This window comes from Vipera berus (assembly GCF_964194415.1).
Source record: "Vipera berus genome assembly, chromosome: 2".
In the NCBI taxonomy this organism is placed as follows: Eukaryota; Metazoa; Chordata; class Lepidosauria; order Squamata; family Viperidae; genus Vipera; species Vipera berus.
In genome coordinates this window covers 16727831-16744813 of record NC_138203.1, presented here as the reverse complement: position 1 = coordinate 16744813, position 16983 = coordinate 16727831, and the positions used below count along the sequence as shown (strand labels likewise).

At 42.0% G+C, this 16983-nt stretch overlaps 1 protein-coding gene across 4 annotated transcripts in view; it reads right to left on the bottom strand.

The window, feature by feature from the left end:
* Positions 1 to 16983, bottom strand: part of ZNF532 (zinc finger protein 532) — a gene marked incomplete at its 5' end in the record, with an annotated part of 50274 nt that overhangs the window by 16882 nt on the left and 16409 nt on the right. The window contains 2 exons of one of the 4 annotated variants that reach the window (XM_081316424.1): positions 1742 to 1918; positions 4686 to 4867. The exons of 2 other annotated variants lie outside the window; for them this stretch is intronic. In XM_081316424.1, the coding sequence (XP_081172550.1) occupies positions 1742 to 1918; positions 4686 to 4867 (359 nt within the window). The remainder of the gene's footprint in view (positions 1 to 1741; positions 1919 to 4685; positions 4868 to 16983) is intronic. One more of the 4 variants, XM_081316425.1, reaches the window with a different exon arrangement.

Below are 16983 nucleotides of genomic sequence, written 5' to 3'. Positions count from 1 at the left end.
GGTGGGACAATATTGGAAGAAGGATAGTTTGCCTACTATAGAAGAATGGGTGTTTAAAGTTTCGAATCTTGCAGAAATGTCTAAGATTTCTGCTTATTTGAAAGATCATTCACAGGAAAGATATATTTCAGTTTGGAGGAGATGGATAAATTATATTCAGAACAAATATGGGACTAAAAAGTTCCATTTAGCTTATGAGTAGATTTTAGTGGGATATTGTTATTGGTACTTTGTTTGTAGTTATGTTAAAGGGGAGTTAAAGCACATTATGAATTTGGTTAATTGTATATTATACATAATTTTTATTTAGAATATGATTATTGTAACTATAATCCTGTATTTAGCTCTGGGAAGTGGGGGGGGAAGCGGGCGGGTTTGGGGTGGGGGGGATTTGGGGATATATTGTAAAACTTTGTTTTTGTAAAACTTTTTAAATAAAAAAAAGAATGTCATTTATCCTCCAGGTACAGCAGCTTCCTGTTCTTTTGTTCAATTGTTGCCAACAGTGTAATTCAGGATGATCTTTCTCTCTGGTCCAGTGATTTGACCATAACACGATTTCCCTCTTTCTGCCTACTCTCCAATTACAACTGCAGCTAATAGCTAAGCCAGGGATGGGGAGTGGGGAACAAGGGTAAATAGTCCATAACTGAATTCAGCAGGATATAAAATGGTTCACTGAAGTTAACTCCCACACAAAATAGTATGGTGGAAACCTAACCCAATATATCAGATCCAAATGTCAATTTGAAAGGCCATCCACACATAGTGGGAAAGGAAGTAACCATTCTGGCTTAACAGAAATTCTCTCAAAATAATCACTCTTATATGCATTGCCCTGAGCCAGAATCGAAGAACACTCTTAGTGCAACTCCCCCATTTGTAGCATCTAAATCAGGCATGTCAAACTGCTGGATGTGTCACGCCAAAACCGCACCGTCCCCATTGCTGGCAAAGTCGCAATACGTTGTGCGACATCACGTGACATCACGAGTTTGACATGCCTGATCTAAATGGAGGGGCAAAAACCTTCAAATTCAGAACTTTTTTTTAGCTTGAGATGGATTGCTGCAACCTTGCAAAAGGAGCTTATTTTCTACCTGAAATATCTTATACACATTTTATACATCTTATATCGCAATTGCATTGTCCAAAAGGCACAGCGCGCACCCTTCGGCTCTAGCAATATGAATTACAGATAGTCTTCGACTTACAATAGTTCATTTAGTAACCATTCTATGTTACAACAGCACTGAAAAAGGTGCCTTATCGCCATTTTTCACATTTATGACCTTTGCAGCATCCCCATGATCACATAATTAAAATCTGGATGCTTGGCAACTGACTCGTATTTATGACAGTTGCAGTCTCACGGTGTCATGTGATCTCCTTTTGTGACCTTTTGACAAGCAAAGTCAATGAGGAAGCCAGATTCCCCTAACAACCATGTTACTAACTTATCAGCTGCAGCAACTGTGGCAAGAAAGGTCGTAAAATGGAGCAAAACTCACTTAACAACTGCCTCACTTAGCAACAGAAATTTTGGGCTCAGTTGTGGTCGTAAAGTCGAGGACTACCTATACTAAGTGCTTTTGCCTGTCCCTGCTTCTCAAATAGCATGTTTTTTTTTTAAAAAAAAAGCCCCACCATTTTATACAGGATGCATTTCTTAAGAAAATAAGCATACATTATGTCATTTGAGCTTCAATAATTTCTGGAATTTGACAAGAAGAACACTTACTTAGGCTCTCCTATTTTGATTCCAGGATGTTGTGTATAGGCATGGGAATGGGTGCTGGGTGCTGATTTGAATGCCATTGGGCAAATAGGACACTTGTAGAAGACTTCACAATGAGAACCTTGAATATGGGACTTGAGTGCAGCCACGTCAGAATATACCACGTTGCAGTGGACACAGCTGTTAAGAAAGATAGGATAGAGGTTGTAAATGATACTGCAATTTTTCTCTACACAGATTTCTAACTGGGCACAGAATATTGCTCAAGCAGAAACAGAAAAGAAAGCATGAATTTGTCAATAAACATTGGAAAATATTCTTATTGTAACCGAAAGGAAAGCAATGGGTGATGGCGTAGGGCAGGACCCAAAAGTGCTTTTTCAAAAGGCAACCAGACTTTCTCTGTTTTTCCTTGAAGATGTTTCGCTTCTCATCCTAGAAGCTTCTTCAGTTCTTCACATCTTCTTGGATGAGAAGCAAAATGTCTTTAAGGAAAACAGAGAAAGTCAAGTTGCCTCTTGGGAAAAAAAAAAGCACCCTTGGGACAACTTGGATGACTGAGATCTCCATAGGGAAAGAGATTTTACCTTCCTACATGAAACATAGATCTACGTACAGAGACATCCTGGAAGTGAGATAAATTCACAAGAAATAATAATTTTTAAAAGATCTACAACTCTCTTTCCGGCAATACAAAAGTAGAGACAGCCAAGGCAGCTGCTCTTTGGCAGCTGTATCACATGGAAGAAGTTCCCTGACATTCCTTGTGCAAGATGTAAAGACACAGCTGGGTGAGCCTGGTCAGAGGCTTGCTGAGAGAATCCACAGAAGCCAGGAAAAAGTTTTAAATATTGCTATTTAGCTTTATGTCTAGCAGCAGGGCACAGCTAATAAAAATGATTACAACTTAATAAATATAACACTGAAGATAAATACAGTAGAATTTAAAAGGAAAAAAAAAAGATAAGACAATACATCTTTCCTTCCATATCAGAAAACTGCTTTTCAAAATACTGAGCTATTCACACATGATATTAAACTATGGCTTAGATTTTTTAAATTTTTTTATTTAGGGTACGGTAAAATAATGCATCAGCAAATGTATATATAAGATATGTGGACAATACAATATAGGAGATAATATATTATGATAAAACCATAATAAAATAACCGTCATATGGAGCCACAGAATTGCAATGGGATAGATGTCATAATTGGCTTAGATTAAACTATGAAAACTTGTATTCCCTGTTCTCAGGGTGCAATATGAGACAATGGAAGCCTTACTATATTTTAGGAGCGCTACGTGGTGATCAAGCAAAAACAAACTAGCTTTCATACATGACATTTTGAACTATCTTTCTTGGCAAGATCAGTCCCTACTACAGTATGCATGGAAAGATGCTGAATACTCCAACCTGTGTGAAGTGAGGAAGTGAAAAGCAGTGTTTCCTCCTACATCCAGTGTTTTCAAATTTGGCAACTTTTAAGATATGTGGACTTTAATTCCAGCCAGCATGTCCACACCTCTTAAAGCTGTGTTTGAAAAACACTGCTCTACACTCTGGAATACATTCCCTTCTGAGATGTAGACAGCCCTATTTTTATTGCCTTTAAGATGGAATTCAATGCCAAAATTTTCCACAGGGCATTTAGGCAGAGAGTTGTGATACTTTAGCTCAGTTGGAGAATTGTGGTGCTTTACCATCATTTACAATCATTGCCTTAAATCTTAAGCAGTGTGTAAAATGTGGTATAATTTATAAGTTTGTATAAGTGTAGAGGGTATAAGGAATGACCCTGAAGAACAGGAGGAAAAGTCCAAGGCTATGATCAGATAAACAGCTGTTGAGGCTGTTCCAAGAAACTAACTTGAGTAAACATCTTGAAATCTCATTGTCAACGCTGCAAACATTGGATGTTTTTGCTTTGACAATATAAGAGGCAGCCTTTTCCTTTAAATTGTTTTGCTATTAGAATTAGATGAAGCTGTGGGGAGGAGAATGTTACCCTGGTTGTTTTTAATAAGATAAGAAATGGTGTGTAATAGAATGGAAGGGAAGCTTTGCCTTTCAAACTGATTGGAGAATGTGAATGATGACTGCTAATTGAAGGAGGGAACTGTGCCAAATATTAGGTGCTGAAGGGAGGGGAATTCAGATTTTGGCATCTCAACATGCTGTGCCGATGCTTTGTTCTCATTATTATAGACTTTTTAGAATAAACAATGCCTGAAGGTTCTTTGAAGTGTTTCATTAGTCGGAACCATGACACTCATACTACAGACAGAACCACTATTTAATAAGCAAAAAGAAAGGTTATAAGTACTGATAGTCCTCGACTTACGACTACACTTGATCCCAAATTTTCTGTTGTTAAGTGAGACATCTGTTAAGTGAGTTTTGCCCAATTTTACGACCTTTTCTGCCACAGTTGTTAAGTGAATTACTGCAGTTGATATGTTACTAAACTGGTTAAGTGAATTTGGCTTCCCCATTCATTCTGCTTGTCAGAAGGATGCAAAAGGTGACCCTCAGACACTGCAATGGTCATAAATATGAACCAGTTGCCAAGTGTCCGAATTTTGATCACATGATCATGGGGATGCTGTAAAGGTCATAAAATGGTCATAAAACTCTGAAAAACAATCGTAAGTCACTTTTTCAGTGCCGTTGTAACTTTGGATGGTCACTAAATGAACTGTTGTAACTCAAGGACTACCTGTGCAACTTGATCCTTTGTGAGACAGCAGTTAGTTTGGTCTGGAAGGTATAAAATATTTTCTGATGAGAAAAATTTCCCATGATGCTTCTACCCCCTTAATCAACAAGATACGAGATAGTGATCAAGATAGTGACAAAGGAAAGGAACACTTCCTTTCCAGTCCCAAAAGAGTGTGATTCTTGTATATATTTGAATAATTTTAAATCATCGTCATCATACTAACCGGAATCCAACTCTTCTTGTATAATGCAGGCAATTCTTTGTGACATGAGTTTGGAAGTGGACTGATCTGCAAATGGCCCCACATTCAGGACATGTATATGGAGATTTATGCTGATGTATCCTCTGATGTGATGCAAAACTGCACAAATTTGGAAGCAACATCTGGCAGATACTGCAGGTCTTCTACAGAATTAAAAAAAATTTCGACAATCAGCCGTTGAACATAGGCACAAATACTCCAGTCCAGAGTTGGTTACGAGTCGGTTGCCAGAAACCTTTGAAATAAAATCACATTAGGAAATACCAGCATTTAAAATAATAACAATAAAATGGCCATTGCCTACAATTGCTACAATTTCTTTGTCCTTTTACACATCCAGATTAAGAACAACTTGCACATTACAATCAGTAAGGTACAAGGGTTTCTTCACTTGTCTTCACTTCTTACCCTTCCCTTTTCTACCTTCTTCTCTCTTCCACTAAGATGAAATTAGATTGTAAATTCCTTGGAACAAATCTCCCTTCTTTTGTTTATATTGCCTCCCTTTGACTGCAACCAATAAAGTCTTATCTACCACGTTGTGGGTTTGGTTCCACTGCTGAATTGCTCAAGAATTTTTCTAACGTTCAAAAGAATCTGCCTTCTTCTAATCTAAGGTAAACCCATTATTCTGCATCCCACATTGTGGAAGTACAGAAAACCTTTCTTGAATTTCTTCTAAATGACATTCATTCAGACGTTTGAACATTCCTATCATTACCCACGATAGTTATCTTTTCTTAATACAAAGCCTACACAGTTCCTTGAATCTCTCTTTGCAGGACTTAAGTTTCTAGTCTCCTGATCATCCTCAGATCCCAAACCTATTCAGGTTTGTCTAAAGTCTTCTCAAAGTGTGGTGTTTACCAAAGCAGAACAAAGTAGAATGACTATTCCTCAAGTTTTAAAATGTATGTTTCTAGTAACGTAGTCCAAAACTGCATTTGCTTTTTTTGCGGCAGTATTATACTGTGTAAAGGGCTGTGAGAATAACCTTGGGAGACAGGAGGAGGAGGAGGAGGAGCTCCAGCCTAGAATAGAGCTTTCCAAACTTGGCAACTTTAAGACTTGTGGACTTCAACCCCCACAACAACTCAGTCAGCACGGCTGGTTGAAGAATCCTGGGAGTTGAAGTCCACAAGTCTTAAAGTTGCCAAGTTTGGAGACCCCCGCTAGACAACAGTCAGACAAGAGATATCAGGTATTTCTTAGATCAGCCCATATAAGAAATAGTGATGGAGACAGCAATAGATACTTTCAACATGTTTTGTGTTCATTCTACTATTTCAATTCACAATAATCTTTGTTAGGCAAATAGATAGAAACTGGCTTCAGAAAGGACTAGCTTTCTGGAATGTAAAGGCAGGGATTGGGGGGGGGGAGAAAGTACTTTCAGACTTGCAAAATACTGTTACAGTACTCTAACCTTATAACAAATGTAGTATTAGGACCAATGATTTTGGTTTTCTGCTGGACTGCCTCAAAGGGATGACATAGAGCAGGGGTGTCAAACTCAATTTCATTGAGGGCCGCATCAGCATTGCGGTTGCCCTCAAGGGGCCGGGTGGGTATGGCCTGGGTGGGCATGGCCTACTGGGTGGGCATGGCCAGCTCTACATCGTTTGCATCAAGGGTGCCTATGGGGGCCTGGGCAGGAGCAGGACAGATCTGAGGGTCTCTGGCAGAAGGAGGGTCTCTGGGCCAGGGCCAAGGCAGCGGGGGCCGTTCCCTCACTGTTTCCAGGATGGCTTCGCGGGCCACAGGAAACCACTTCGCAGGCCGGATCTGGCCCCCGGGCCTTGTGTTTGACATGTCTGACATACAGCTTGCTAATATTCGGTTTAGAAAAAAGAAAATAGACTTCTTAGGGAAAAAGTAAATTCCTCTATGGATTTATAATACTGTACATTTTTTAAAAAAAAAATCAATTCAGACACTTCTGAATCATTTGCCATAATTGGTAGCAATGTTGTAAAGCTCAACAATTCTGAAAAATGATCCAGACTACAATGAAACTATTTCTAAAGCCAGAATTTCCACCAACTTGCCATCCTTTTTATTCAACTTTATTAAACCATACATCCCCTCAAAGTATACTGAATACGTATGTTTCATATTGAAATTCCAGGATGCTTTAGACCGGAAAGGTTGTTTGATTCCCCACCTAGAAGGATGGTTAACAACATTGTGGGAGTAAGCGTGAAGGCCTAGAATAACTTCGCACCTTAAAAATAAAGCTGACCCAGAATTCAATTCAAAATAAAAACCATTTCTGGACTGTAACTTAATACATGGATTTGTACCTCATGCAAAATATGGGGTTTTCTGCATACAGTCTGTATTTTAGTTCTGTAAGTTATTTGAATGAGAATACAGTATCAATTCAATGTATTATAGCTTATTTCAGTCTGTCATGACTGACCCTAGTAGTTCTTCATATTTATTTTCAGCTCAAAGCTTAACCATCTCTGGAAGCTTCTTAATCTTTTAAAATGATATAATATATTCAACTATTCGTAAATAATTGATGATATATTGCAAATATCACGAAACCTCCATGATATTTTTAGATTCCTTGCTTATTCCCTTCAATCTCTTATTCTTTTCAGAACTCTTTTACTTGTGTTGGTTTATACTCTATCTCTGAGAAAAGGGGGATTTGATAATCTAAACCAGAAGTCCCCAACCTGGTGCCAGGCCACAGCCCGTTCGGAACCGGCCCGCGGAAATGGTGGAGAGCGCGCGCACACAGCTGCATTTGGAAAAGCAACGTGCGCGCTCATGAAACCATCTCTTCTTCCTCTGCCACCACTTCCATTGGTCTGCTGAGCCAGAAAGGTTGGGGACCACTGATCTAAACCGTAGTGATGTCCTTTTACATCAGAGGTCACCAACCTTTCTCAGTTGGCAGACTGCAGGGAAAGGGAGGGGGAAGCATTTTACATGCATGCGTGCACGGGGCTGCAAGCACACGCATAATGCACGGTGCAGTGCCCCATTTTTGTGCCCTGAGGCGTGGCAGCACCCATTCTTACACCCCGCAGCACGGAGGTGGCCCATTTTCACATTCTGAGGTACGGCAGCAGCCTGTTTTCATGTCCCGAGGCACAACAGCGGCCCATTTTCACGCCATGCAGCGCGGCGGTCCATTTTCACACCCCAAGGCATGGCGGCAGCCCTTTTTCATGTCTCATGGCCATGGCACTAACACAAGTAGGGGGGGTGTCCCATGGCCAACAGGCCACGGCCCACTACTGGGACACAGCCCACGGGTTGGCGACCCCTGCTTTACATTAATAAAATCAATTTGTTCCAAGTCACCCTGCTATCTACATGGGAAATGGGATTTGAATTCTACATTTTAATGAAGATCCAGATTCAAGCTCACCCTCAGCTATTGAACTGATTTCAGCCAGTCAATGATTTCTTGTCTGTTAACTTCTCTCACTTTCAGCTCCAATCTTCTCAGCATTCAACCATTTGAATTTACTACAGTTTAGATATGATATAGATCATCCCAATCATTTTTTTTAGATAAATAAACCATGTGGACTTGAACTACTTTAGGAACCTGGCATGGCCCCTTTTATTTTACATTCTTCCAGAGGAAAATTATATGATGTGTGGAGTAAATTAGCCCATCACAAAAGACTGCAACTCAAAAAAGTTTATGCCTTCTAATGAAATTTATTAAAAAGGAGCTCTCTGATTTTTTGGCCATCACAGAGAGGCACACAGTAGACCTTCCTCTGTGATGATTTAAATCAGTATTCTCAACCTGCTGCACCTTCTCTCAAGGCTCAAATAATCTAATTCCGATAGAAGAGAATATATGTAGCTCAGGGTTGAGCTATGGAATCCTTGGTGCTCTCTGACCTTGATTATTTGCTCCCATATGTTTCATTATGCACTTAGATAACATTATCAGTGGTAGTGTGTGTGGGGGTTGCTCCCTATTTATATGAAGTAGCTGCCCTGCCAGTATTGGTGGGGTGTGATTTTCTCCTTGGTACCCTTGATTATAGTATAGTTTTCTGCTTGACTGTTTGTCTGGTGTTACCCTGCATATCTGGTTGTTGGTTCCTGGAATGGATGTGTTCTGGTCTTTTTCTTTTTTAGCTTTTTTAAATTGTCTATTTTGAATGGTGTATAAAACCAGGGGAAAGTGTTAGTTTGACTACCATTGTAAAAGGGAACAAACCCCACACTCCACTACCACTGATGATATTATTTAGTCATGTAATGAAACATTGCAAGCAAACATCCAAGCTCAGAAAGCACCAAGGATTCCACAGTCTGATTCCCATCTTGATAGAAATAAAAAAAACTCAATTTTCCCAAGATAGATAATTATTTAAAGTATATCCTTCCAAGTTGGTTTAGAACTAGTCATGATGGCGTTGATTTCAAGCACTCTGCTTCTCTTCACAAAGATCAAGATCATGCTCAGCCCAATGAAAAATACTGCATTCTGGTATAACAATTAAATATTCCAACAAAATATCCACAGAGGAAATTTGCCACAAACTGGCAAGGGTAACACAAGAAGCATCAATCTGGGGAAGCTAATAATTCTATATCCATATTAGAGATTAACAATCTAGTTTCATAGGCACACTAGTGACCAATTACAGTTCAACTGGAAGATAATCCACAATGTAGGAGGTGAACACAAAGAAAACCCTAGGCTATGGGTCCTAACAGAATAACAGAGTTGGAAGGGATCTTGGGGATCTTCTAGTCCTCTCCCATAGATGGAAATCACATCAATATTTCATTACAACCAGACGGAAACCAGGACTGAGGAAAATATAAGGACTATTGGTGATTTAATGACACAATAAGATGCATACCCTGTCTTCTTCAACTTGCTTCTTTGGCTAGGGATGCAGCAGAACAAAATTCTCAGCCAAATGAGATACAATATACAAGAAGCACATTTTGTACCGGTGTAACCCTCATTATTTTATCTATTTAAAATGTTTCTGGGTCATTTTTTAGAACAGTCCCAACTGTTGTAGCAAATCAACTGATAAAAAGGACTTACAGATATGTCTGTTATATTTTTTTCAAAACAAACATTAATGACATTGTTATGTATCAGGCTCAAATATAATACCAGGTGGGTAGCTGGAGCAGCTAACGGCTCTCCAGCAACCCAGACTACAAGTCTCCAGTGCTGCTATTGGCTGTCCCTAGGTGGCAATGGTTGCTTCAAACCTATTGGCTGCCACCTAGGGGCTAAACTATAAATTGCGGCTAGTTACAGCTCAGTTCTCAGTTCACATTCTGCAATCAATAAACCATGAGTTTGCCTGAACTCACTTGCCTCGCCTTCTTTCCTGCGCCAAAGAACCTGCTACACAACACTGGTGACAAAGGTGGGATCCTGCTTTCCTGAAAAGAGCTGAAGTCTATGAGGAGAAGGCAGCACACGCCGGAGGGAAAAGGCATTTCCCCCCCTCCCTCAAGGTCGGCTAGCAAGCTACGCTAGTGACCTCGTGCTCAGCGGACTCATTCCCTGAGGCCCAGAAAGCAGGATCGGAAGAAACCACAGGAACCAGCAGGCCACATTGCAGCGGTTTGCAGAGCCTGCCAGAGAGACCGGCCACCCAAACACCAGTCAGAAGATTCGACTAGGAGAGGTACTGGGGCCCAGGGTCTGGTTAGTGTGGGGGTTTTCAGAAGCCATAGAAGTGTGTGCCACACTGGGGCCTGACGCCCCCTCAAACCTAAACTCACTCCTGGTAGAACTACAAGTAGTTCCATGTAAAATGGAATTGGATTCTGGCTCTGCAGTCTCCATTATTTCTCAAGACACTTTTAATTTTGTGTGTAGGTGCAGTAACAATTGGGCCAAACTAAGGTCCTCAGACATCAGGCTAACTGACTTTCAAAATGCTCAAGTTAAAGTTAAGGGAGAAGCCACCTTGACTGTAAAATTTAAGGGGTTTTTTGGGCACCTGGATGTGATAGTAGTAGGGGGCCAGAGAACGAGTCTCATTGGACTCGATTGGTTTGATGCCTTAGGTATTCAGATTACTGGTATCAACCGGACACAAACTGCAAACCTTTCGTCAGTATGCAAGGAATATGCAGACGTTTTTGATTCAGCCCTAGGAACATACACAGGCCCGCCTATCTCATTTAAGCTAGATCCCAACATAGTTCCAATTAGGGTTAAGCCTCGAAGGGTCCCCTTTGACTTAAAACATAAAATTGATTCAGAAATTGATAAGCTTATAGAACAGGGCATTTTACAGCCAGTTGATGGGGGGGGGAAGGGGAGTGGGAAACTCCTATAGTCACCCCACTTAAAGCCAACGGGGAAATTCACATTTCTGCAGACTATAAATGCACCCTCAATAAAGCCCTCAAGCAACACGCTTACCCGGTTCCAGTGGTCAACCATATTTTAGCCTCTTTGCAAGGGGGTACTATTTTTGCTAAACTAGATTTAGCACAGGCCTATCAGCAATTGCCGGTTAATGAGGCCACAGCTGCGGCTCAGACGATCATAACTCACAGGGGGGCTTTCAAGGTAAAACGTTTACAGTTTGGAGTCAGTGTTGCCCCAGGTATTTTCCAGGGGATCATGGAACACACACTTAAAGGCATTCAGGGCGTCTGCCCTTATTTTGATGATGTTCTTATTGCTGGGGAATCCCCAGAAGTGTTAGCCAGCAGGCTCAGGGCTGTTCTTCAGAGGCTTCGTGAAGCAGGCCTCAAATTAAAAAAGAGCAAATGTAGTATTGGGGTCCCTTCAACAGAATTCCTGGGATTCAGAATTGATGCTAATGGTATTCACCCTGCTGAATCCAAAGTGAAGGCCATTAAAATGGCTCCTAGGCCCAAATCCAAAGAAGAGCTACAAGCATTCTTGGGCCTCCTCAACTTCTATCACAACTTTTTACCTAACAAGGCCGCATTAGTAGAGCCTCTGCACAGGCTCTTAGATAAGAAAGCTCCATGGAAATGGACTAGCATACATGAAAAAAGCTTCCAGGACTTAAAAGCACTATTGTCAGAAAAGTCCACTGTAACTCATTACAAAGAGTCTAAACCAGTATGTCTTGCATGTGATGCATCTCCTTATGTAGTGGGGGCAGTTTTAAGTCACTTAGAAAAGAATGGAAGATAGGTTCCTATAGCATTTTACTCAAGGACACTGTCCTCTGCTGAGCCCAACTATGCTCAGATTGACAAAAAGGCCCTAGCCATTGTTGCTGGAATAAAAAAATTCCATGACTATTTATATGGCAGGGACTTCACGGTCTTTACAGACCACAAACCTCTGTTGGGACTTTTCACAACAAACAAACCCCCCACATACTCTCTCCAAGAATGTTGAAATGGTCTATTTTTCTATCTGCATACACTTTTAAATTGATTCACAAACCGGGCAAAGCAATGGGCCATGCTGATGGCCTCAGCAGACTACCACTGCCACTAATTGAACCAGATCCGGCTCCTGCTGCCAGAATTCTATCCATATAGGACCTGCCTGAATTTCCCCTCCATGCTGGGGACATTGCTGCTGAAACAGCTACAGATAGAACACTCAATAGAGTACTTTCATGGGTATATACAGGGTGGTTGGATAAAAGCCCAGGTTCTGAATTTCAGAATTATTTTGTCAGAAGGTATGAGCTATCTGTCCACAAGGCATGCATTTTATGGGGAAACAGAGACATAATTCCCTCCTCCCTGAGAGACAGGGTCTTACAGTCATTACATGAAGGCCATCCAGGCATTGTCAGAATGAAAGCTTTAGCAAGAAGCTACCTTTGGTGGCCTGGACTCGACAAGGACATTGAGGCACAAGTCCATAGCTGTTATACATGGCAGCAATCTAGGCCTGAAATGCCACAGGCTCCAGTTCATAGGTGGGAGGAAATGCACTCCCTGGTCTAGAATTCACGTAGACTACGCTGGGCTCTTTCAGGGACAGCTCTTCCTCATAGTGGTGGACAGCCACTCCAAATGGCTGGAAGTAATTCCAGTTCATAACATGACTACTGCTAGGACCATCCAGGTGCTGAGAAAACTCTTTGCCACACATGGGTTGCCAGATGTCTTAGTTTCAGACAATGGGGCCCAATTCACTGCTGCTGAATTTCAGGCCTTCCTTACAGCAAATCTCATCAGACATGCAACGTCTGCGCCTTTTCACCCGTCTTCTAATGGGCAAGCTGAATTAATGGTGAGGACAACGAAGGAATCACTCAAGCACATTGTAACAGGTGACTAGCATCACAGATTGGCAGATTTTCTACTCTGCCAGCATTCTACGCCCTGCACTGCTACAGGCAAAAGTCCTGCAGAACTGCGTTGGGGGAGGCAACTGATCACTAAACTGGACAGGTTGCATCCAGATAGAGTGGCAGCAGAAGCCTCTTGACCAAAGCCCCTAGGGGGCTGCAAATGGGCGATTGGGTTTGGGCCAGGAACTATGGTCATGGGAATCTGTGGGTTCCTGGTAAAATTACCAAAGCATCCAGGCCCATCTTATGAAGTGGGGCTGGAGGGAGGGCGAGTTGTCAGACGCCACATTGATCAACTCAGGAAACGGTTTCCAGAATGGCCACTAAGTGAGGACTGTGTCATAAGTGCCTCTCAAGGTCCTCAAACCTACGGCCAAGCCAGTCCTCACATGGACTACCAGGACTTTTCCTTCATAACCAATGAGGAACCAGAGGGAGAAGTGGGGAGTCCGGACATGCAACATGGATCCCCTGAAGGAGCAAGCCAACCGAATTTCAGCAGCCGCTGTGACTACTCTGCTGATCAGTCTGACTCTGGGGTGGGCCAACCTGGAGAGGCCAGCCAGAGAGCATCTAATCCCCTTGACTCAGGAGCATCAAGGGACATGGGTCTACCCAGCCCACTGGGTAAGCTGGTAGACCACAAAGTGACTGGAACTCCGAGGCGTTCCTCTAGGGCTCACAAGCCTCCTTCATATCTTGCTGATTACACTGTAAAATAAAGAGCTATAATGTTGTTGTATTGTAACTTGTCACTGTACTACAGAAACTGGAACTATGATGTTAACTGTCTAGTATGCTGTCAATGAAGGCCTATTCATTCAGATGCTATGATGTTAATTGTCTAGTGTGCTGGCAACAAAGCCTATTCATTCAAATGCTATAAGTTAACTTGTAACCTAAATAGTTTTTTTTTATTACTATTATTTAAGGTAGTTGTGATAATGAGTCTTGATAATTGTATTAAGACTAACTTGTGTTACAATATTGTCTGATCTAAGAGGGGAGGGGTGTTATGTATTGGGCTCAAATGTAATACCAGGTGGGTAGCTGGAGCAGCTAACGGCTCTCCAGCAACCAAGACTACAAGTCTCCAGTGTTGCTATTGGCTGTCCCTAGGTGGCAATGTTTGCTTCAAACCTATTGGCTGCCACCTAGGGGCTAGACTATAAATTGCGGCTAGTTACAGCTCAGTTCTGTTCATTCTGCAATCAATAAACCATGAGTTTGCCTGAACTCACTCGCCTCGCCTTCTTTCCTGCGCCAAAGAACCTGCTACACAACGGACATGGTTCTATATCAATTTATAAAAGAAAGTATGGTGTTGTTGGAGTACAGACAGTCTACTGCTGGACTGCACTGCACAGGACCAGATGGGCCAATCTTGTCCAGAAGGAGAGTATAAAATGACTAACAGATGGAGGTCTCTGAGCAATAATAAAAAGTACCCAGAACAGAAATGAGTTTACAGATTGTGGGTGCTTGTATTTCAAAAGCAGTTATTTCTGTTTGGCTTTGCCATCATTACTCAATTTTAGAAGGTTTAGAAATTATGACGCAGTTAGGGTGGATGTCATGCACATTCCCCTAATTTCCCATTTATTTTCCATCTTAGACCAGAACTATTAACGTGCTTTAGCTATCTAGCTAGTTGGCTTCAAAGACAATTTTTACTAACAGTGAAAAGGCAGTTGGTGGCTTCTGCCTTGATCATCCTTTTTTTAACTAAACCAGAATTTTTAAAGATTTACCACCTGGGGGAAGCACCGGATGCAGTTATTTCTGCAAAAAAGGAAGAGGAATCAAAATGGACAAGATGGTGGATTAAGCAGCATCACAATGCAATGCCTACCTCCTTTTAACATGCATGCAATGTCAATGCACACAAAAAGGGGTGACAATTGCATCACAAAGATTCACATTATCGTGCTGATTTTGTCTTTCTTCTGAAGAAGCACAATAAAAGATTTCTGAGGAGAAAAAAGGATTGTTGTCTCATATCCTTCTTAACCAATCAACTCTCTAGACTTCAGAATTTTATTTAGGAAGGCCTAATAACAAAAAGGAGAATGAACATTACTCGAGTTGTCTTTTTAAGAGGTAGGCCCTCAAGTCAATATCCCCAGTACAGCTGCTTAACGGCTAGGTTGGTTAAAAAATAAATAAATTCATTGAGCTAGCATAGACTAATAACATGTGAACATCACAACCCAGAGAGCTGTGGCCAGGAGAGTTAGTTTTAATTCAAAGCAGCCCTGTGTTTGGTAGGGGCCAGTCATGTTGTCCAAACCATAACCCAATGGTTTTAAAATCCCAACTAGTCAGTCTAAGAAAGATGGAGAGTAGCTGAAAAAGCAAGAATTCATTACACAGCTCACTGGCAGAATCCTGGCAGCTACAAAACTGCTTGTACCACCAAACCTGGGACACTGACCTTGCTTAGACAATGTGGCAGGAGCTAATAATAGCATGTAATTTCCCAGGTTTCTTCTCGGGGAAGGTCTTAGGAGATACTAGGTGCCTTCTGGACTGAGCAGAGATGGATTCAGCAAAATGTTGATCCAAGCTGTGTGGCTAAATGCTACCAGAATCAGTACTAAGTAGCTCTGACTCAGGTAATGGTTGACTGAATGAAATGTACTGTGCAAAAGAGGCTATAGGGTAGTGGCAGCAGATTTAATAGCACCACTGGACTTGAATGACCATTATTTGGAACTGGAATTTCCTGGGGTTGGGCATTTATTCCCTTCCATTCTACTAAACATTGGTTACACATTGAAATAAAATGCGTAAGTTGATTAACCCATTTTCTGTCAAAATACATATAACCATCAGCTAACCAAATGGGCAGGGTGTGTGCAACACATGAAACGACTCACAGAAAGCTAATACAGATTATTCAAATCAAACTGACCATGAGCTGCTAGACTTTCACCTGATGTGATTAGGTGTAGTGTCAACACCACTATTCTAGGGACACAACACAGGCGCCTAGAATGGAAGGGCTTATGGAATGGATCTAGCTGATAAGATGGTTCCTATGACCTCAGAATAGCAGAAAGTGTCCCTCTGGACAATTCTCATCCAAGAGGAGGTTTTGCAATAATTATTTACAGTATCTTCTCCAGTATTTCACATGGTGGCCGTGACTAGGGGGGCTTTCGCCCAGGTTCGCCTGGTGCGCCAGTTGCGGCCCTATCTAAGCCGGGATGATTTATGCATGGTCACTCACGCGCTCGTGACCTCTCGTCTAGACTACTGCAACGCTCTCTACATGGGGCTTCCCTTGAGGACCACCCGGAGGCTCCAACTGGTACAGAATGCAGCCGCGAGAGTTGTGTTGGGAGTCTCCCGATACTCCCACGTGACACCTCTGCTCCGTGAGCTGCATTGGTTGCCAGTTGTCTTCCGGGTGAGATTCAAGGTGCTAGTAATGGTGTTCAAAGCCCTTCATGGCATGGGGCCGGAGTACCTCAGGGAACATCTGCTGCCGGCATCAAGCTCCCTGCGCCCTGTGCGTTCCCACAGAGAGGGCCTCCTCAGGGTGCCACCGGTCAGAGAATGCCGTCTGGTGGCCCCCAGGGGGAGATCCTTCTCTGTGGGCGCCCCGGAGCTATGGAACCAGTTACCGGTTGAGCTCCGGACGGCGCCCGATCTGCGCTCCTTTCGCCGCGATCTGAAAACATACTTGTTCGAGCAAGCCGGCCTGGCCTGAGGGGGGATTGGTGGGGTTTTTTATCATTTTTATTGGGGTTTTTACTATGTATCAATTGTATTTTAATCGGGCATGCATTTAATTATCTTTTAATTTTTGTAAATTTCTGTGTTTTATTCTTGCCCTGTACACCGCCCTGAGTCCTTCGGGAGAAGGGCGGTATAGAAATGATAATAAATTAAATTAAATTAAATTAATTTTGCCACTCTTCACATAGCAATCCAGAAAAGTAGAATGGATGTCATCGATCTCTCTCATGCATACTCCTTCCACCCATCAC